This window comes from Ylistrum balloti, unplaced genomic scaffold, assembly GCF_031769215.1.
Source record: "Ylistrum balloti isolate Yb309-2 unplaced genomic scaffold, AGI_CSIRO_Ybal_v1 Utg370104, whole genome shotgun sequence".
In the NCBI taxonomy this organism is placed as follows: Eukaryota; Metazoa; Mollusca; class Bivalvia; order Pectinida; family Pectinidae; genus Ylistrum; species Ylistrum balloti.
This window is the reverse complement of record NW_026782129.1, coordinates 978192-1001220: the sequence shown is the minus strand read 5'-3', so window position 1 is coordinate 1001220 and position 23029 is coordinate 978192. Positions and strand designations below refer to the sequence as shown.

Here is a 23029-nt window from a genome sequence, read left to right as displayed (position 1 = left end):
ATGACAGTAACTCTTCTTGGAAACAGGGTTTCATCGCCCAAACATACCAATATTCCTCGGAATATACGAAAGCTACAGCACAATTTCAATGATGCCCATGCACCTCGATCTGGAAGATTACTTCCGGTTCCACCAGGTAAACCGCCGGAAGCAAACGCTGGTGCCCGCCACACACGGGCCTTGCCCCGAGTTCCCAGACCAATGGGGACATCCGTTAATTCTATTTCAGTGAACATCCTTAGTAGTACCGATACTATCGCTCATCAGGGTCGTGACGTAAATCCTGCTGCAGTACCCACAATTCCTAGACATCCACGCCAGCTTCCGAAACTGCCAGCCGCAGGCGGCAAGATGCAGGAACGGAAGCAGTACATGCTAGAGGTGTACCGTAACGAGGCTGATAAATTCATGGCAGACACAGAATACGAGAAAGCAATGGATTCCTACAGTTCAGTAAGTATCTATCTTTGTTTTATTTTTCTTGAACAAGGTACGACAAGAATAAACCCAGAACACCAAACACGTCAATCTGTTGAAACTTTTAACTGATAGAAATACACTTTCATTTATTTGGGTTTTACTGAGAAAATTTTTACCACCGAGAACAAACAATTATTTTGTGCGACAATACCCGTATGATCAGCCTTACATTTTACTAAATGGATAGAACGGACCTATAAAATTGTTGCTGAAATCTTCAACCTTGTGTATTATATTTTCTTATATAAGATGAAAACCGGCAACTGCATTTTTTCGTGAAAATATATTCTGTAGCCTTCTCCTCCTTATTTTTTTATTGATTGGTATATCATAAAAATCTCTTCATCTGATCATGTTTGTCGTTAGTACACTTTTGTTGGTATAATAGTACATTTTTACCAATATTCTCTATATCATAATGTCTTCTTGATATTTTCAATCTCACTTAATGTGCTCGCATACAAAAAGTGTCTTTCGTTAGGTTGCAGCTGTACTTGTACACGAAGAACTTGCATTTATACAGTTGGAATTCTTAACGACATGATACCTTTGCTAGAAGCATACAACTGGTTTTGGTAGGGTTACATCTGCAACTTTGTGGTCGGATGGCGCTTTTGTAACGCCTTTGTTTTTCCTCTAGGCGCTCGCAGTTCGATTTTCCTAGCGGTTGTGAAAAGTTATGCGGTCTCCTGTTAGACCATGAGGAATTTTCCCATACACTCCGGCTTCCTTCCGTCCGAGCCATCAGCTGTGATAAATATAAGTTGGGATAATTTGTTTCGCAATTGTTGTAAAAGTTTATAAAGGGGTTGTAACTTAAAGCGGTGGTACAAACGGTAAATATTTAAAATATTTATAGGAATGATATGCTTATAACTGTAAAGCCTATAGTTACATTTGATGTATAGAAATGGTTTTAAACACACTTTATCAAGCCATTCGGATTGCATAATGAAGTGTGCATGTGTTCTCAGATAAGTAATTTCCGCTTCAGTTCTCCAGATTATTGTTAAAGATGATTTCTATCTTAAATTGAAAACAAACATCAGATCCATTCTACACTGCTTCCTCTATTGCACTGTTCCCTGTTAATTATTTATATAGGCGACAATTTAAGCGAATTTCAAACGAAACTGTTGAATCAAAAATATCAATACGAAAATGTTTTCTGGATTCTGAAAAGTCGGCAATAAGTTAGGATTAGCACGCAACTAAATATGTACTATTTGTCATACAATGAACATTTGTTATGACGAGACAAATATTCTTTCGTCAATATTGTGTCATTATCAAACATTCGATTCTAGTTATACTTTTTGGACTAAACTAAGAAGGTCATTGAAGCATATTTCACATGAGGAAGCAGTTCACCTCTTATTCCTGATGTCTTTGTTAAATACAATTTGTTTAAAATTAAGTTATTTATGGCACATATATATAAGATTTTGCCAAAACCACTTTATAAAGAAGTCAAGTAAAATGACGATTTTCGATGAAGGTCGCTATGGCAAGTTTACCAACAAACAAGTTACTAGTATGTTAGCAACTGTTACTATCTTAATTATTTCCCTGATATCCCCTCTGGCTGAATGGACTTTCTCTTGATAAAACGAAAGACAATCCTATTAAGGACATTTGGGTGTAGTAAGCAAGATGTCAAAAGTACCAATTGACTTGTATGTTATCTACTAATTTACGGGAGGGATTTAGATTGGTCTGTTTCTTTGAGTTCTATTGAAGAGCGTTGTTTAACTATTTGACTTTCAGTGGTTGCCGAGTACTTTCAGATGGTAAGAACATACATACTTATCAGGACACTTCTGGAAAAGGCTTGAAATGTCAACACTTTTAAATATTTACCGCTCACTCGATACAATGTCGCCTAACCTATCATGAGTACGGTTTAATTCCGGCGCGTGTGGGTCGCCATGTAAACATAATTAGACGAGGATATTTTCAGATATATTATTAGATCTGGACTTGCCATGCACTGTGGTAATTACGGAAGTTTCCAGAGCTGCGGCAAATTACTATCAGATGATGTTTTTGGTGCACATCTCACTATCATTAAACACACATATAAAGTTGACTAATTTTAGCATGCAGATCTGCCTACGCTTATTAAGGTACATTTTGTTCAGATAAACAGGAAATATAAGTAAAAAAATTCATCCAGACAATAACCAGAAATAGACAGCATTAATCTCTTTATATCGCCTTTATTATCATATTGAAGACTTGGTATCAAAGCCACACCTGTTGAAATTCAGTCATGAGGAGACACTTTATAATCCATATTTTAATTATACCCCCGTATAACTTCAGAGGGCTCTTTTCACTCGTCAAACAATATATTTGTGAATATTTCTCCTTTCGTTTGTTCTTTTCCTATTCGTAAAAGCATATTTTATATAGTGTATTGATGTAAAAGAAAGATCAATATCTGAGCCAACTTGAAACACGTCATCATTCGTTAAAATTCCACACAAATTAACATCCACGCTTATTATAGATTTACACTTCTTGGAACAAAAGCAGAACATGGTGACGGTTATGTACAGAATATTTACAAAGTTCCATTGGTAAACATTAAAATTAATAAACAGGATAAGGCCGGATCTCTTCTGCATTAACTTTAGCACAAGGATCGATACATAATTGATGACCAAGCCATATCACACAGATTACATTATTGGTCAGTTTGGCCGAAATAGGGATACGAGAGCTTTGAGAATTCAATTATGTATCAATGTAAGCCGACGAAAATTGGCTATATGTCACGGTTTCATCAAATTAAAGGCTATATTAGAAATTCTTCAGATACAAATTTAGCACTAGTTTAACACTAGCATTAGTCTTTCTCTTCTTCTTGGTCAAACATTATAGACATAGCGTTTATAATCGTACTTCAAATACAGGCCTCGACAAGAAGATTTGTTTTCAATGAAACTGCACTTGTGATTTCAATCGTACTTGATTAATTTCAATTTCAAACGACATTTCGTGAACATCAACACTGAAAAGGTAAAACGAAAAATATGGCTTTGCTAATGTTTAAGAAAATATGCTTTGATAGCCACCATATCTACATGAAGCTGGTTTACGGTCAGTATTATAGGCTAAATGGAGTATCTACCAGACCGACACTATATCAATGGAGGCACCGAGCAAAATTAATTGGCTTTTGTAAACTGAGGTCACTACGTAAACACGTAAACAGATAAACAGAAGAATATAAATGATAAGCTTATGTTTGTTTAAATAAGGATGAGTCCCCTACTACTACAGAGCCAAATATTACTAAATATAGATTAACGTCTCGTGATTCAGATTTTACAAAGGGGTTATTAGCCAGTTTCATTACATTTGTCACTGTTTCATGTATCCCGATAAGATATGATTTTATGGGTCGGATAATATTAAGCTTACTCTTATATACCATAAAGCTCACAGGACTGTGATAAAATGGTGTCGACGAAGAATTATAAGGGCCAAATTAAACAAAGGTACACTTATATATACACCATGAATGTGAATTCATTTTAGAGCGGAGGTTAGTTTTTCCCGTGTTTGGCTTGACATAATATCGAACCCGATGAATTTCATTTTGACATTACCTTCTCTACTGTTACTGCCATGATCTTAAAAATGTAATTCAAGTCAATCCTAAATCTAATATCTAAATCACTCTGCTGTTTATTCCGGCGCATGCTTGTTATAAGCATATTCATAAAAAATATTTCCTTCAGATTTAACAGAGGTAAAGTTAGTCAATTATATAACATAATCATATTGCAATGTTTTTAATAATAGGTATAATGTGATTCGCTTTTTATGTTTTTGTTACCGAAATAGGAATTTCAACCAGGAAGAATCGTGAATTGTGCAGGTGACCAAATAACTTCTTAGCAAACAGAAAGAAAATTCTACTGAAATAATATTTGGAGACATGAAACGAATTTAGGTACGCTGGGCCCGTGGTCATGGATACGATGGTCATTATACTTAACACAGGACACTGAGCACTTACTCTTGCCAACGTTGTTCAAATTTTTCATGCAAAATCATTTAACCGAATAATATCAATGTCGGACTCAAAAACATTTATAATGACATTTTATTGTATAAATCGATATTCAATTGAATCTCTGCTTATTGAAATTGTTTAAGGATCGCTGGAAAGGAAAGAGTGTCAGGTGTATAGATAAAGCCATATATATGTATGACACCGACAAAGAGCGTTGAATTGTAGGGAAAAGACCTAAATAGGTGGAAAGTTAGTCATCGACAATGATTGAATTATAGAGGCTAATGGGTATTTTATACATCGGAATCTCTGATTTACTGCAACAGAGGTAACGGAAAAAGTTAATGTGAGTGTTTTTGTATAAATCTGAGAACATTGGATTTAGGTATCCTTGAGAAGATTTGCAAAGGGAGGGGTGTGTAGTTGATATCATAGTCGCCATAAGATTTACTTCATTGGAAAGAATTTCATTTTCTTGGGCACTATGAACTAGAAGAGTTCGATGTTCATTAGAGCGACTATTGGTTTATCAACTTGGTTCTCTATATCCACCTAACTTACTTAGATTGGCCTTTCATAGCCATCGATGAAACAAATCCCGTAATACATAGTCTTTTTTTATTTTGCCCTCATGTTATTAATTTTTTATCTAATTTTGTTAGATTTACTTGATTTCGCGGGTCGTTTATTTTGCGGTCGTCTCAGTTTGAGCTAGATTATTAAAATTCGCCAGTAACTATATACTGGTTATGCGTGTATACATGTATACAAGTATACAAGATATATTTTGATTGATGTTTAACGTTCCCCCAATGTTCAATCTAATGTTATCTTTGTTGAACGGGAATGTAGCGAAAATAAGTCCCACTCGAATAGTACCAATTATACAGCAATCATGTTCATATTTCCATGCTCATTTTATTAACAAAACAAAAGGCATTTGGTTTCGGTTGAGACTGAGAATGCCACTTTCTGCTCGTTTAACGTATACAAGGAGTACACGTAGTCCTAGATAAAAGATACAAAACTATTCCATCGGATTTTAGTTCAAGTTCTTAACGCCTTTCTTTATCCAACATCACTGATACAAATTAATCGAAAGTCAAGCGATAAATGATCATAATTGTTGATCATAGTTTCAAATAAATATTCAAATAAGATCATGTCTTGTATTAATTCAGAAATCAATAATTATTAATCTACGGATCATTACGTTTGTAACGTTTGTATCAATACACCACTTTTTGTCATACAACCATAACACTTACATGTACAGGTGAAAGGCTTAATACCAAATCTGGCCTAAATCCGCGTTAGTTTATCTCGGCCACGCAAAATCGGCTGACGCTTTAATTATGAAACATAACACAAATTGTTATTCTAAGTAACAAAGTACGTGACTACAGCTGGAATTTACCTCAGAGAAGTTCCCTTTAAATAGAAGTCGGTGGACATCATAAATTATTTGATGAGAAGTGTTCAGGGTTTGCAGAAGTTGATAGTAGTGACAGTGTTCCATTCATTCATTGATGGGATATTAACGTCTAGATGTATGGCATGAAAGTAATATTCATGGAGGGCCGGTTTCCCGCCACCGGGGCGGCGAAGCGGAAGGTATATATTAATTTATATTTATCTCGGATACTAGAAACTTATAATAAAATCGCTAGTTTTCAGTATATCGGGAGATAATGAATATATATATATGTTTCGTTGAATTTTCTCTAGTGTCTGCTGTAATTCTAAAAAAGATCTGAATCCTTTGAGACATTAAAAGTGTGTTTTATTTAGTTCTTATGCATTCAGCTACTATATTTTTTCAAATACTTATATCATTTATATATATTTTCAGGCGCTGAAACTTGTTCCGGACAACAAAGACACCCTTGTCGCCAGATCACGCTGCAATCAGCTACTCGGACGGAGCAGAAAGGCGATGTTAGACGTGGATTCTGCCTTGGCTTTGGATCCACTCTGTCACGAGGTGCCTATTTATATACAATTAGTCTTTCATATGTATCATCTGATTACATGATTGTATTTATGCATAAACTGCACGCTTATCAATATCAAATATCAAATATCTCTTTTTTACTTTCTTTTTTGTATATGAGCATCTTTAATCTGTGGTGTAAGAATACTTCATTGTGTGAATATTATTTGCGATACTCTAGAACGCTCCTGTTTGATTTGAAATGCACATAATCATACAATAGCAAAAAACCAATTTCTTATTTTCCCATTATAATCTCACTGAGGAAATTATTTACACAAGAAAACCTTGAGGTAATTATTTACACAATAAAGTCTTGAGGTAACTATTTACACCAGACAGCCTTGAAGAAATTAGTTACACAAACAAGCATTGAAGGAATTATTTACACATGAAAGCCACAACATAAGCTATAAGGTTAAATTTTAAAAGATGAAAATATAGAATGACACATCGAATAATGACACATATGATAATATTATTATCTGAAACAAATGGTTTAAATTGTTATTGCCTTGTCATTACATTGTTGAAACTTTTCGCAGCAGCAAAGCTTACTGGGATTTTAAACCCTATGTTATGTTTCAATTAGGAACTGCTTAACATTTATTGGTAAATCTACACGGTAGATAATTTGTAATTAAATTAGATTAAAAATCTCGGTTTGTTGAACATAGGGCTGATAACAAAGTTCGAATGTCCACATTTCTATCATTTTATCATTCGTTTATGTAAATACTTTTTTACTTGAGATTTATGTTCAAGTTCTTACGTTTAAATGCATTTCCCACAATAAACAGAAGAAAAGACTCATTGTTAATCGGTTGTTAAAGTTGATATCTGCAAACCTCCAGTACTAAATGAAGCTAATAAATAAATAAGAAAAAAACATAATGTATGCATTAAGAAACATTTGACGTCTAGGGGGCTTCTGTGTCTCTGTTGAGATCGTCAACATGATAACTAGTGATCCCTCTGTCATTGGTGGAGTTGATCGGTCGGGAGATCAAGTAGATTCATACTGGGGATATCACTGACAATCTAAATCGGCGATAGAATCAGGGTATTGTTTATAGTATTTAAACAACACCAACTCCCCAAATATATTACTTATACATTGTTATGGCATGGTCGTTATTGCTATATAACCGCTTCTTTTTATTAAGATATGAGATTGATGATATATTCATTAATTAGTTACTGTTTTATCATTATGTAAGAAATTTCAGACAATGTCTAAATATTTTAAAACATTTAGAATTGTATGCAATGCAGTTTCATTAATCAAATTCCCTGGTGAAATAATATCCTGTTTATGCTGAAACAGCTTTATTAGTAAATACCTGAGATTAATCATATATTGATATATTGATAATTAATTCATCATTATCTGAGTTTGAAACTTTTTAAACATTAAGGATGGTATGCAACGTAGTTCCGTCAATAAAATAAAATAAAATAAAATTTTCAAAGGTGAAATTTTCCAATCTGAGGTTAAAACAACAAATTATTATACTCTCTCTTTATAATTTCGTCCGAGTCACAGTACTTTTGATACACATTGGACGGTAGTTAAATCGGTAAGTTTTGTAATGGACAAAGTAATATCCAGCAATAACAACATAATCATCTTACAGAAGAAAAGTATTATCGTGGTTTTTCTCGACTCTAGACATCTTTGACTTGTAAGATATTAAGGATACACACGTCTAGTGGTACATACAGTTTTGGGTGCCAATAAGTATCCATTGTGTCAATGACAGCCAAATCTAACAAGTTTTCACTTTCTTTTTAAATGACGAAAGGCTATTAAAGATAACCATTATATTTAAATAAGACTTTTTGGGCACTATATATAGACTAGATTTCGGATACATTGTTATTGAACATTCTACCATAGGGAAATACTCGTAATTTATATCTTGTATATAATACAAAAGACAAGTATACCATAAAAAAAGATCTGCCATACACCATAATGTTACTAGTTTAATTAACCGTGAAGGATGGTCTGCAGTTTTTGTGATCGACATTCTTACGTGCAATGATTACACACTTTGAAACACGTGTCATAATAAATAGTTATTTACAATATCCGTCAGTAAAGACCTACGAGTATATTTTCAAAACTCCAAGAGTTAAAACTTTTTTTCGCGACATGAAGCGTATCTTCTCTATTTTTATTTTAACGTCATAAAAAGCCATTATACGAATATCACCACATACAAGTCATCGGGTTCAAGTCCAATTTAGTCCAAATTGTAGGCATGCTGTTCATATGTCCATTACCAGCAACACGCGAGTGCACGTGATTTTGAAAATAGGTTTCTTTTTCGTACAATTAGTAACATAACATTGCTTTTACCGAAGTCCAAATGAGGTATTCTACTGAAAACAAATACAATTTTGTTACATTTATCTATTTATTTATTATATAGCAACATAACACAGAACAATCCCGTCACCTCACTTAAAACGAGGCAAACATAGTAACCACAAAATATGGGCTAGTATCCAACTGTAAACAAACAAATTCAAATAATTTTAATCTAATTAAGTTACGATTTCTTTTGAAATTTTCTTTGACACGAATTTATACGTGACACATCGAATACACTGTTCACATCTTGCCAAAGTTTTTTTTGTTTAAATCAGATTAGTTTTAAAGTGAATGTATTGAACCGTGGACAAATCGCCAAATATCATAAAGGCACACATAATTGTAAATCCGGTGTTTTGGCAACAATCGTATTTGTATTTATATTGATATTGTGTCTAGCCAATTCTGCAGAAATGATGTCACTGATATTTATAAAAGCCACCTGATTTAGGACCCTATGTATAACGTACTTATGAACAATTGATTGACTATTTTGTACTCGGTATAGTGTTTCATTTTATGACATTTTACATTTAACTCGCAGATATGTTACAATAAAATGATCAGATACCACACGATTTATCGTGATATTGAAAACAAAGGTTCTTGTTCACCATTAAACAAAACAAAAAACATTTGTTTCAAATTGACTTTACAGGATGTATAGACTAAAAACATTATCTCTTTTACAATTCGGATTGTGACATTTGGCATACTGAATCCTGCCTTCTGACTTATATTTGTTAATTTGGAGGTGTTCAACAAAACAAAAACAATGCCTTTATCTTATCTTTCTCCTCAAAAATGATAGGGGGAAATTGATCTCTTATCTTTGTATTTTCGTAATTTATACTTTCAATATACATGTATAAATAAAAATAATAATAATAATATATAACATTTAAAATTACCGTAGCATAGCATATTGTGTCACGAAATACCTTTGAGACTATTACAGTTGCCTTCAAACTAATGAAAAAGAAAACTACATTTACACAAATATCTCCAGAAGTGAACTTATATTCTGTGGTTGTAATGTTATTTATTGCAATGTTTATACCAACATAGTAAAACCATATGATCACGTCTAGACATTCAAAGATTTTAATAGGTTGTATCCAAATACATGGTAACAACAATACTAATGAGGGTCCATCTAGACTAAAACAACGGGTCTTGTATATTGGATTTGTGGTTACGAGCTATTTATTGTATAATGATTTTCCCTTTATGTCTAGATATAAACTCTTTCTACTGTTTTGGAATACGTACATAATGTAGTGTATTGCAAATATCAAGCAACATCACTTTTCGTCAATGGAGATTAGAAAGAATTTTGTACGTTTCAGGCACTTTTTCAAAAGGCTGAATTGTTATTCCTTGAGCGGAACTACGAATCGGCAGTTGTGTACTACGGTAAAGTATGTAGACAGAAACCAGACGTACGAAAGTTCCAGGAAGGGCTGAATAAGGCAACCGAAGCTCTCAACAGTATCACTTCCGGTGAGTTTGCTTTGCTAGTACTGTTGCAACAATTACTGAAACAAAACACATTTAAAATTTATTGAAAGAAGCGAGGTAGGTAACAATTGTGAATCAAATACTTGTAGGACACTTCTTCTTTTCACTTTGTCAGCAACGAAATCTGACGACAAAATGATAATGCAAACAAAAAAAAGGAAAAGTCGTCTGAAGCATATGTTGGAAAGACGAAAATCGGTAAAACTATAATATATATAAATTATACCAAATAATAAATATACCAAATTGCAAATTGGTTGAAATGACGCCGACGCTTATATGATAAAGAATAAGTTAATTTTACCTATCACACCGTATGCTATTTCTCATTGACGCAATAATGATTTTATGAAATAGGTCGCCGAAGGAAGATGACACAAGCAGGGGATTTGACAATGCTGGTCAACAACTCGAAGGTAAAATGATTATTCTACATGGGAATGAATTGCTTGGGTGGTAGTGATTATCGTACTGTATTGTTTGTTTAGTTACCCCTTTTTACACCGTCATGATAAAGTCAACACACCCGTTCAAGTCATCAAATATACATTCTATGCATTTAGTCAACAGCCTTAATACCAATTAAAGAAATACTACAGTAAAGATATTTCATTGTCTACCACAAATGAAAAAAAAAATCAAAATCTAGGCACGTCAACGGGACGGATTATTGTATGTGCATAGGGTACATTTATTAATATTTTTAGTAATGTACATTTAATCAAAATTTATCGAGGCTTTAAACGTAATGAATTACCCAACAACGAGTAGTATAAAGCATGAAAGAAATGATGATTAGAGGGAGTCTTAACTCATTGTCATTGTCATTGTAGTTTCGTAAGTTACAACCATCATTATCATATATATAGAAGACGGCATTTGTTTTGAATGCTATGTTTTTCACTTGATTCCAGAATCGCAAGGATTCGATCAGAAGACGGGAAAGAAATAATATTGCAAAGCTATCTCCAATTGCTAACTCTGTCGAAAGGGACGCACCAACACCAACATTTCCTCAGAGACAACAAAATCCATTGGTCCGCATCGAACAGGGACGAAACTCTAATGAGCATCCAAACCACACCTCTTCTACGTCAGCTGAAGTCCCAGACCAGGACGTTACAGAAAAACGAATAAAACAAGTATTGGGGAAAATGTACAGCGACAAAAAGTACCTGGAGAAACTTATTGAACAGACAGGTGTGTTATTATACGTCTGATTGTTGTCTTTTACTTCAGTAAACCGCAAAACAAACAAAACGATACGACCACAATTTGTTACGTTAGTATAAACGTAATTAACACTTTTTTCATGAAAGTATGTTTGCATTGCAGATGTGCCACGAGGCAGCGTAGACCTCACCAACATGGCGGAGACCGGCTTAAATTTTCTGTACGATCGTGTGCTATACTGGGTACGGCAAGGACGAATTATTCCTCCTGAAGCCCCAACAACTCGACCTTCCACGTATAAGTCCCAGAGCAATTCAAGCACCGTGAAGGAGAAATCGGCAAAGACATACAAGGAAAGTAAAGGAAATAAAGAAAAAGACCCTATGCCACCAGGATCTTGGTTTAGGTATCTTGACAAGAAAAAAGCTGCTGAGGCTAATACTCGGAAAGCCAATCCTCCACAGTTCCTTCATATCCTTGAAGGGCAGAAAGTTCATTTGAGGGACACTGTAGATCCACAGCGTTCACAGCGACCCGTCATCCGTCGACCTAAACAGGAAAACACTCTGAAACGCAAGAAAATACGAAATAATACACTCAAGGATAACCTTAGTCAACATCACACGTCATCCGACTCCGACTCTGGACTCAACATTAGTTTTAGCACTTACAAGGGCCATAGCGATCTCGACCTTAAGTCAAATGGGAGTGCACGACGCGTCTGTCCCGATGTTATGGAAGAACGACAGAGCCCCCAAAATACTCTCAAACCTCCCAATGCAAACACGGACATGTCAAAGCACAATCGGGGTCGACGTCGTATCAGAAAGGAACCGATTGTTTGTTACATTGATAAAGTTATGGAAGATATTGAATTCGGTACGTGTCAGAACCATTTTGTAAACAAACAAACAAAGGAAAGTTAAGTTGTATTTGTAAGTACGATGATATTTAGGATTACCAACCGCCGATGTACTCTTGAATAGGGAGGTTGTTTCTTTCTATATCAAATAAGCACATATAAAGTTTTTGAAATAAAAGTATGAATTTAATAATGTTTCAGAAAGGAAAGTAATTTGGTTTGGTGAAAGTGTTAACTATACTTATATGTTTACATTCGGGTTTACCTTTCTTTACAGCCTATGTGGAAGGAAAGTATTCCGAATGCGCCAGGAAAGCCGAATGCTGTTTGAACACAATGAACAGCTATACAATAGATGATATTCCAAATGTGATGTCGCTTACTGCCAAGATTTACTCATACATAGGAAACGCTGCCATTGAGATGAGGGATTACGTCACTGGTCTGGAATACCACCAAAGAGATCTCGAAATCGGTGAAAAAAGGTATGACATCATAATAGAATGCAAGCCATCGTACTTCACCAGAGTTTTTACTTATATTGATTTCAAGCAAAGAAAGTGGCGTTAGAAAAGGGCGTGTCCGAGTGACATGACCGTGAAATGACAATAGAACAAAGAAAGTAGTATCGAGTTCTTCATGAATGAAGTATGTCAAGACATTCCGGTAAGACACACTTATATGGGTTTTACCTAGGGATGAGTTTTATTTAAAAAAAGATTAAGGGGACTAGATAGGTGATGTAGTTTGAAACTCGGAATATATGTAGAGAAATGATATTTATCCGGTAGCATCAACTTATTACATCTATACGTATTCATCATTTTATAAACTATACGTTGTTGTGGTATCGATGAGTGAATTAAATGGATTGCCCATGCTATTTAAAGAAGTGGAAGACTGATTTTGCAATGTTCGTTTGTAGTATTGAAATACTGCTATTTGTTGAATTTATATTTTAACATGCGAATTCTAAAAATGTAACATCTTCTCGTTTAGTAACGATTCGGAGGCCATATCACGTGCCCTAGGAAATCTAGGAAGAATCTACGTGTTCCAAAGCAAGCACCAGAAGGCGCTGGATGTGTAAGTACAAAAGCTAAACACTAACTCTCTTCACCATTAATGACATTTTCTCTAATTATGGTTGCAATCAAACGGTATACAGACGGTCCTTAAAATGGAGGCAGCTGGAAGTAAATATGACCATCAAAACCATTATGTAGACAACTGCTGATGAACGTAACTCTATTCCATATCGGCTATGTTAAATATCTCCATCATATCGTCGAGTAGGTTTACTGACCTCATTTCGTATCGGTAAAGAGTTGGTGATGAATATAAATAGATTTGTTAAGAAAACTGGTCCCTAAGTGTGCATAGTATGTCCTGGCATAACATTTGGAGTTGTAATTTTCCTGGAGTTCTATGGAATGAAACTTCATTTTTGTATTACATTATAAACGTCTTTCCTTCAAAGATTTTCCCGGAAGATACAGCTGTGTACCACTCGTGTTGAGTCCGCATGGTTGTACCACGAAATTGGAAACTGCTTCCTGGTTTTGGGTCAGTATGAGTACGCTCGCGAGGCGGCACGACGATCAGTCGAGGCGGCAGAAGAAGCACTTGACTGGAACTACCAACTTCAAAGCTCGGTCCTACTAGGGGTCGTGGAAGGTACGTAAACCAGTATTCAAGTGTATTGCTATGTCAGTTTAATAAATGATTTATCTTTACTTGTTTAAATGTAGAAATAGTGATTTAAGATACATTTGTGTATAAAATGATATAATATTTGATAAAAACTGGTTCAGAAAGAGCTAGAATAATCATGATTGAGATTGGATTCGTGTCTACCTGTTAAACATTTAGATACCTTGTAGTAATTTTTCGAACACAATTCATTGTGATATAAAGTTTTAGTTCTTTAGCATAACGTAATGCTTTGGGAACATATGTCATTGCGATTTGAATTATTTTTTGTATTCTTCCTCTACAGTGAAACTACGCCATTACCACGCCGCCTTTAACACTTTCGAAAGAGCCATGGATCAGGCTAGAATGCAAGGTAAAGTAATATTTGTAAGATATCCTGTGCAGCATTACTCTGCTTACACTGTGAAAAACTAAACAATAGTAGAAAAACGGTCCCCATGTACTTGGTATGAATTTGTTGCTGGCGATTTACTTTGTCTTTCACTACATGAAATCCTATTAATGTTTGCTGCAGAAAAGAGATGTTCTCAAAAGGAATCAGTTAAGACTGTTTTTGTTCCATTTTACCATCTTTTTTGTGATTTCGTCATCTTTTTGGCATTTAATACTTCATTTTATTAAGACAGTATCATCCATAAGAACAAATGTAAATGTCTTTTTTACTTTATTTTAGGTCCTTTTCTTCATTTTTTGAGCAGTTCACTTTTATTTACCACTATGTTTACGCAGCAATGGTTACGTGTCCCCTTTCATGAGATGAAGCAAATTAAAGAGTTTTATTACTGTCATGAAATAACTGCACTCTTTTAAGTATTTTAAACAACTCTGGGCATTCTAAAGTGCGTTATTCCTTTGACTCTATCACTAGGTGTGGTAACTCGATTTTTGGGGGAAAAAATTTTGGAAAGATATGTTATATAAAGTTATAAAAGAAATCTCGGTATTAATTTGATCTGTTATTTTTCAACATTAGTTTGTTGATGAATATCTATAATTCAGTTTTACATATATTTCATAATGATTATCTTATTAACGCTTATCTGTTTGTATGATACAACAAATATGTCAGTTCGAATATTAGTGTAAAAATTATATTGATATTAAGTTGATACCATGTGCGTTTGTTGCTAGGTGACAACAAAGCAGAAGCTGCCATTCGAGATGCTCTGAACGATGTAAATGACAAGATCGTTGAGGAACTGAAAACGAGGTCAAGGTCACAGGCCGACTTCACAAGATCAAGAGCAGATTATGCTAAATCTCGAGCAGAGTGGTCCGACTATTCCAGTATATATATTCCAGAAGACGACGGTGACGTATCATTGACCGAAACCGGATATGACACAGAAAACTTACAACTTGAACTTGACCGTCTTAGGAGTGACCTTGACACCGCGATGTTTGGATCGATTGCACAATTGCAAGATGGCGGCAGAAGATCTGGAGGTCGTGTGTCTTCAGAACTAAGAAAATCCTTGCAAAATTTACAGATGTCTGGACGCAATTCTGTCACAAACTCTGTCATTAGGTGTAGCACAGCCATGGGATAAATGTGCATTTTGTCATCACATAAAGTGCAATGTTATTCGAAGCAAAACAGTTGGGAGTTCAATACTGAAATTTTGAATTAACGCTGCCTTTTAATAGGTGATGTACAACGACAATCATTTCGTCGAAATGTGAAAAGACAACGAAAATGGCAGAGTGACTGATATTAAAGTTCAAATATAAATGTATATAAATGTTGAACAATATTATCATCGGGTTAAGATGTTGATGGTCGTTAAGTCAAAACTGTTGTTTATTTTGATCTGATAGCATAGCGTACCTTTTTGTGTTAGAGTGACTTACAGAAATTTGATGACGATTCTATCAACACTTTCCGTCGATGATTATGAAAATACACGGGTCAAATAGACGTATTTGTAGTGTAGGTTTATAGCAATGATGTATGATGTGCCAGTCACTAATTCATTAACAAACATTTGTACATATGTTTGTTTTAGGCCATATCTTAATGTTTCGTTTCGTAATTAAGATTCCTAAAATAAGACATTCGGTGTATAAATACGATCAATTAATTCCATAATGGTTACTTTGCTGTCATATTTAGACAGAAGACCCAAATTTTTGGGCAATTGTTTTTACAAATAAGGTGTGATTTTAGGATTTTCGTTAAAAAATTTCGGGTAGATTTCGATGAAATGGTCTTATTTCTTTACCATTTTTTCCTGTTATGCATGTTTTGTGAACAGCGGTTTGATCATGACGATGTTTACCTCTGGTTAAGATATTTATTTTAATCAGCTTCTACGAAGAAGTATCGTTCCTTTCTTTCACTCACGAAAACAAATGCGAGTAAGGAACGATAAATCTGGGTAGAGATAGGTTAATCCATTGCAAGTTTAACTGACAAGTCGTTTTCTCCTGTTCATGAACCAGTCATGTATTTCATGTGTTTATAGTGTTGACCTGTCTAAAGCGAATCTCTAAGACCTTAATGGTAATTTTTGATTATTTTACGTAGAATAATAAGGAATGTTTAGTTCCGGATTCTTCGATTTAGACCGGATATGTCGAACCAGACAATGAGTCTTGACATGATACAGGCCTTCACCGTAGTGAACCAATTGCTAGATATAGATCATTTTTTTCGCAACGAAAATTCCTATCAAGCGAACAGTATCACACATCTTGATAATATATGAACACGAGCACTGGATGGGACATGTGCACTCAGTACCTTCTAATCCTCATGACGATGCTGAAAACCTCCTCTTTGATACGTATAGCATTAAAGAGGAGATAATTGGCGTGACGTCATTCCTATCTACGCACGCGAACCGTTTCGGTTGCTGGCGGTTCGCATATTCATAAATCAATCACTTATTGGTATGGGGCTTTTGCTCCAGCACATGCAATCATTTTGATGGTTATGCTTTATTTCGTTTCGCCTTTATTTCGTTTCGTAATTTTATACATTTCGATTAGTAATATCGCATAACCTGTCGATGCTAATCATCGTTCATTTTTTTTTTTTTCATTCTGTTGTTTGACTTTGCCAGCACCAGTCAGTAATTTCTGTTGTTTGATACTCTTTATAAGCAACTGATGAATAAAAGTATGTTGTTTTAATATAAATAATGCTTTGTTTTATTTATAAAATAGAAGTCAGTTAAATGTATACAATGTACAAGACGCAATGGCAATGAATGAACACCAACAATATAATGTAACTTAAAATGTTTGAAAAGGTGTAAATAACTAAGATATCCCATATGGCTAACTTTGACGGTGTCTGTCATATGACAAAAGCATACTGAAAACACAATGACGAACAACGTTCATCAACATCGTCAATATACTATCACAATGTAACATTATTTTATGTTACTAATACCAAGTAAACTAGTGCATCTCCAGATCCTGAAAATACATAGCAGTTAAATATAACACGTCGGATTACACTGTCCTTCTGTAGAGAGTTTGATATTAACCACCGTTTGTATAATGTAACAAAATATTTCAGTACAGACGATTTCTGGAATATTTTGGAGATTTCGTAGTCCGTGGATTACAGTGACCTTCTGTTGAAAGTTTAGTGTGGATCATCGATTGTAAACTGTAACAAAATATTTCAATACAGGAAACTTCTGAAATAATTCGAAGATTCCGTAGTTTGTTGTATACAATAACTTACACAAAACAAATCACGTGCATTCCTGTATAGCGATAAGCACAATTATCCTGGTGACATAACCAATACGGACATCGTTTTGACAAAGTGTATAGCTCGACAGTATTATCTATAAGGCCTGTTAATAGTTGTATATGGTATGATCTGAAGCAATATGTTGCTGCAAAGTACATAGATAAACTAAACATAAGTAAACAAATATACATATGTGTAGAAAACTGGAAGCAAATCCCCATTCCATTCCTAAAAATATGTGATAGACAAGAACAAATAAACAAAAGGCATCAACGGTCACCTCATAATTAAACCTCCAGAGGATTTATACGCAATATGGAGATTCCAGTCGAAAGAAAAATATTTCCAGGTGTGGTTCAAGTATTTAAAGTAAAGGGAGGTTACTCGTATAGATTGTCAACTGATATTTTTTTCTCACATGTAATAATGAATTCCTAAAGTGGGAAAAATAAAACGCAATCTTTAGAACACATATATATGTATTTTAAAGAGACGTGGTAAATAAGGACCCCTAATCACTAAATTCCTTTGTGGCTATCTATTCGACATAGGACACATATTGGTACATCACTTATACATTCAGACTACATGTCACGGACGTCTCTTTTTCATGTATACTCTTACGGACTTGTTCGTTGTATTGAAAGTCATGCGATTTTTAATATCTTGAATACCTAACGTACAATATTACCATTAGATATCAGTGGAATAGTGGTTCCGCTCTACTGGAGAAGCAGCATATAGGGTCGATGTATTAAGCCGTCATACGTAATAATAATAGACTAAATGACGTTAGGTTGTGCTATAACTGCATACTTCACACCTCTCACAATTTAAGTGGGGATAATAAATTAACTACTAATGCACGCCTGATTACCTTCCGTGTGCAGTCATGTTTACTCGACCATGAAAGGGGCTGTGTGCAATAGACTGTGGAATCATGTTACTTGTACCACGTGCAGTTCGCTACGCAATCCCTTTCATGGTCATGTAATCATGATTACCTAAGGAAGATAATTAGGTGTTCAATCGAATGTGGTTGAACTCTAGATGATCACAAACAAGTAAAACTGAATTTGTAAGGAAAAATTATACTAGAGGCGTACAAGTGTCGATATTTTTAATGGGGTAACTTTTATATATTCATATAACTTATACCGAGTCTTTCTCACGAAAACAAATGAATGGAAATACTGGTTAATTTGCATTTTGAAATAAACCAGTCATTATGAAAACAAAGTAAGGTATGCTAAACGTTATGAAACCTCCACAAAAAACATAAACATGGTCACGTGTTACGTAACCTCCCCAACAAGCACAAACGTGGTCACGTGTTACGTTACCTACCCTAATGGCATAATTGTGGTCACACGAGACACACCCGTGGGCATTTAACATTGTTTAAGAGAATCGATTTGGTCGACCACTCGAGATTTACATGTGTTTGTACAGCTTAGTGGTAGACCTGACCATCAACGTGACCGTGTCGAGTTTTCACCTGTTCTACAATACAGAGAAGGAAGCAGGTAAAAAATCGGATAACCTCAATTTTTATGTGTTTGTGTATTGTTGGCGCTGCACCCGATGGTATGTATGTCATTCATGAATTGCTTTTGACTCCAATATGTAACAACGCTTATGCGATCGTAATAACTGCCAGCTCTATACCCGATGTTTCAGTGTACAATTTCTGTTATTCCAAGAAATACATGTATATAATATCTACATATCTTATGTTTTTAATTGTAATAGTTGTTGCCAGTTTGGTCATTTTGATTCAATCGTTGTTTATCGATCTTATCACATTAGGATACTTACACAAAGGTAAATAATGTCGAAGAGAAATCGATTGTAAACTGGTACTCTGTTATAAGTACTTCCAGTTGATTAACTCGGTGACGTACGTCTGGTCAGGGTCGTTAAGCGTACGTTTCTACCTATTGTACAAACTGTATTGACAAACATTCTTACACAAAGTAACTGTTCATTCCAACACAGTCGTGTGCTGAACAAGCCCTAAATTGTACGTACATTGTAGATCGTATTATATATATATACATATATAGTGAATATATGGTAAATTCTCCGTGTCCAGAAATATGCCTGATGTACATATTTCATGTGAACAGTTAAAGTTTTCAAATGAGAAACAGATTGGTCGTAATTTTCATTCGGGATGAAAATCATTCTGAAAACTTTCCAGAAATATGTTTTTGATATTTAAAAATTATTTTAATGTATCCGGGCTTGGGAAGACGGTGGTCACCTAATTAGAGTAAATGGTGTCGGTGAAAAGAACGGTTACATGGAACTTTTCTCGTAGATGATGGGTTACATATTTGTATGTAGAGTAACAAGGTAAACATTCTTCATGATTAACGGCTGCATATCGCTTACGTTTTCTCTACCCCGATTTTAGATATGTCATTTAAAATTGTGCATAAAAGTTTTTGGAATACTGTTCACATGACGCTCAGTCTACCAATTCATGTTTCACCATCAATAGCAACATGTCTCGACGTACCCAGGAACCGCATGGATGGATACTTTGCCGAATTTATTTATTTATTTATTTATTTATTTATTTGAGTCCATCATATTCCCTGGCAAAATAATATTTACCTCTCCCAACACTATGTTGCCTTGGGTAGGCCAGGGACGTATAATACAGGTAGGCGTTCTTACTGGTTCCTTTACAAAACAACATTGTGATAGTTATGGTGCTGAGCTGGACAATCCTCATACATGTCACTTTCAATTGTCCATATCGCTCGTTTTTTTTTCTGATTGTTATACATGTAAGGTAACCAGTTGTAGTATATGGTAGAAGTTGTGGTGATATTTCAAATTTCATCAAGCTTATATCTTTCCCACCGGTTATAGCCTCAGATTTCAGACAGAAAGCCCACCCTAACACACGTATGAGTGTGGTTACGACACACAAGGATAATTGCTTGTCTCGTCACAGTAGAGTAGCCACGAAACATGCAGAAGTACAGGTCACGTTTAAAGAAACGTGTCCGTAAGTAGGTTAATAGGCTTAGAACATGTACCTGGAGGTGGGATAGGGGTATGACCGATTTGAGTAGGACATAAGGTGAAACTGAACTGAATGAATGTTTGAAATTCTAATCTTTACTCTTGAACAGGCGCTAAATCAAATCATTTTTTTATTTAGAAATCTGGCGTTGTTAAATAATATAATCTTGTAGATTAAATAAATCCTACCTGTAACAATTTTGATATGTATAGGATGTACACGACTAGTCATTAACTTCGTCCAGTAGACTCATTATTGGCAGGTACTTGTATAATGTAAAATTAACAAACGAAAATGCAGAGCATTTTACCAGCCAAAATCTTTTATCTGAACTTACAAAATATTGATTTCGAATTAATTCTATTTATCTGAATCTATTTAAAAAATAGCATATAAAACTTACGATTTATCTTCTTGATCTTGTCATTTATTTTGAATAATTTAAGGCGTATACTCGAATCATTATGATGTATGTAAACGGGGAAAATATTTTCAAATTATTGGTTTTGGTTAAAGTTTTTTTTGTGATTTTGTTTTTATAACTTATTTCTATGATACAGCACAATGTTTGAAAATAAAGCTTTAAAGGTTTAATATCTAGACTTCGGTTTTGAATACAGTCACGATTTTTTTTTTAATTAATCCGAAATTATAAAAAGTTGGTAGATGCTGTTATAGAAATATACATACATACACTGTGTCTCATTCTGTGTTTCTCATATTTTTAGATATCCAAAATGGCACACAGCTGCTACCGTGTCTCACTAATCCTGTTGACATGCCTTGTGTTAGGTGTGACACTTTTCTTTAATTACCTGGCATCAGCTGAGGCCGGGCAATCTCTTGGTAAGTCAGATATAATCACATTAATGAGGAATATAAAAGTAGAAAAGTAGTTATCTGTGATATTGACAACAATTGTTGCAAAACCAAAACATCCGACAAGAATACCTCGTACACAGGGACTCGAGAACCTGATACAAGATCTCGGACACAGGGTCTCGAGAACCTGATACAAGATCTCGTACACAGGGACTCGAGAACCTGATACATGCGTATATGGACCTTTCCATGACGTGTAGCATACAAAGAGGAGAACCACCTTTACCTAATTTTGACCGAGAACCCCCCCCCCCAACCCCCCACTACTCTAAGACAGTTATTGCTTTTCCAAACAAGGTAAGATTTCTCAAACATACGTTTCCTTACTTTTGATTACTTTACAGTTCGGCATATGATTTGAAAATTATAGTAAATGGCATACACGATCCTTGTTCCCTGATATGTTACAGGTATCTACGAGAGCAATACTGGTAACGTGTCTGATTACTTCTACCTGGAGATAACTCCTGCTGGTTGGACATTCACGATATGGGCTTTCATCTACGCATGGCAAATACTATGGCTCGTATACGGACTTTCTACCATCTGCCGGAAAACAGAAAGCGGGATTTACATCTATCAACTTCCGGTCATGCCTCCTACAATCTATATCACTTACATTCTCAATCTTGGATTTAACATTGCCTGGATAATACTATTTGACCGGAAGTACGTAAACATTTCTCTTCCAGATGCCGCGCTCATGGCATTGACATTGTACGTTATACTTATCATTTCCTGTCGGGCAGTACGCAATAACCTCAGTGTCTTGATTAAAGATGGCGCGGGTAAGGAAGCATGGTTCATACGCTTTTTCCTTCAGAACGGAATAGCATTTTATGCCACTTGGGTCACTGTTGCGACTCATCTTAACCTTGCCATAGTTATGTGTTACAGCGGAGGAGTAGCTAACGACATCGCGTCTACCACTGCACTCAGCATGTTGACATTTTTCGTGATTTTGTGGTTCATGACGGAGAACATCCTACTGGACAACTACACCAGATACATATTCAGTCCCTACATTGTCCTCGTAATAGCCCTTACAGGGTCGATTACGAAAAACTTCGACCTTGACCTTCGGTATCGGAACTCGATCCTCGCAGTAATTCTTTTAGGTATATCTGGATTTTTCGTTGTCTTGAAACTCATCATTATTCTCATTCGTCACAACCGTAAACCTTTGTCTCCAACTGTCTACAAACCCACTTCAACCGAAAAGGTCATGAAGTCGAATGCATAA

The 23029-nt window shown here is 35.0% G+C and overlaps 2 protein-coding genes across 2 annotated transcripts; both read left to right on the top strand.

Annotated features, from left to right (window-relative positions):
• Positions 1-15702, top strand: LOC132550135 (outer dynein arm-docking complex subunit 4-like). The gene is made up of 11 exons (XM_060214152.1): positions 1-453; positions 6360-6491; positions 10230-10383; positions 10759-10817; positions 11316-11603; positions 11721-12453; positions 12714-12921; positions 13436-13522; positions 13917-14113; positions 14436-14504; positions 15284-15702. The coding sequence occupies exons 1-11, from the start codon at positions 1-3 to the stop codon at positions 15700-15702; spliced, it is 2799 nt and encodes a 932-aa protein (XP_060070135.1).
• Positions 15703-21641: 5939 nt separating this feature from the next.
• On the top strand, positions 21642-23029 carry LOC132550134 (uncharacterized). The gene is made up of 2 exons (XM_060214151.1): positions 21642-21750; positions 22197-23029. The coding sequence occupies exons 1-2, from the start codon at positions 21642-21644 to the stop codon at positions 23027-23029; spliced, it is 942 nt and encodes a 313-aa protein (XP_060070134.1).

Coding starts and splice junctions, on each gene's coding strand:
- LOC132550135 (XM_060214152.1), top strand. CDS start 1: ATGACAGTAACTCTTCTTGGAAACAGGGTTTCATCGCCCAAACATACC. Junction 454..6,359: donor CAATGGATTCCTACAGTTCA/GTAAGTATCTAT, acceptor ATATATTTTCAG/GCGCTGAAACTTGTTCCGGA. Junction 11,604..11,720: donor AACTTATTGAACAGACAGGT/GTGTTATTATAC, acceptor TTTTCATGAAAG/TATGTTTGCATTGCAGATGT.
- LOC132550134 (XM_060214151.1), top strand. CDS start 21,642: ATGGCACACAGCTGCTACCGTGTCTCACTAATCCTGTTGACATGCCTT. Junction 21,751..22,196: donor TGAGGCCGGGCAATCTCTTG/GTAAGTCAGATA, acceptor GATATGTTACAG/GTATCTACGAGAGCAATACT.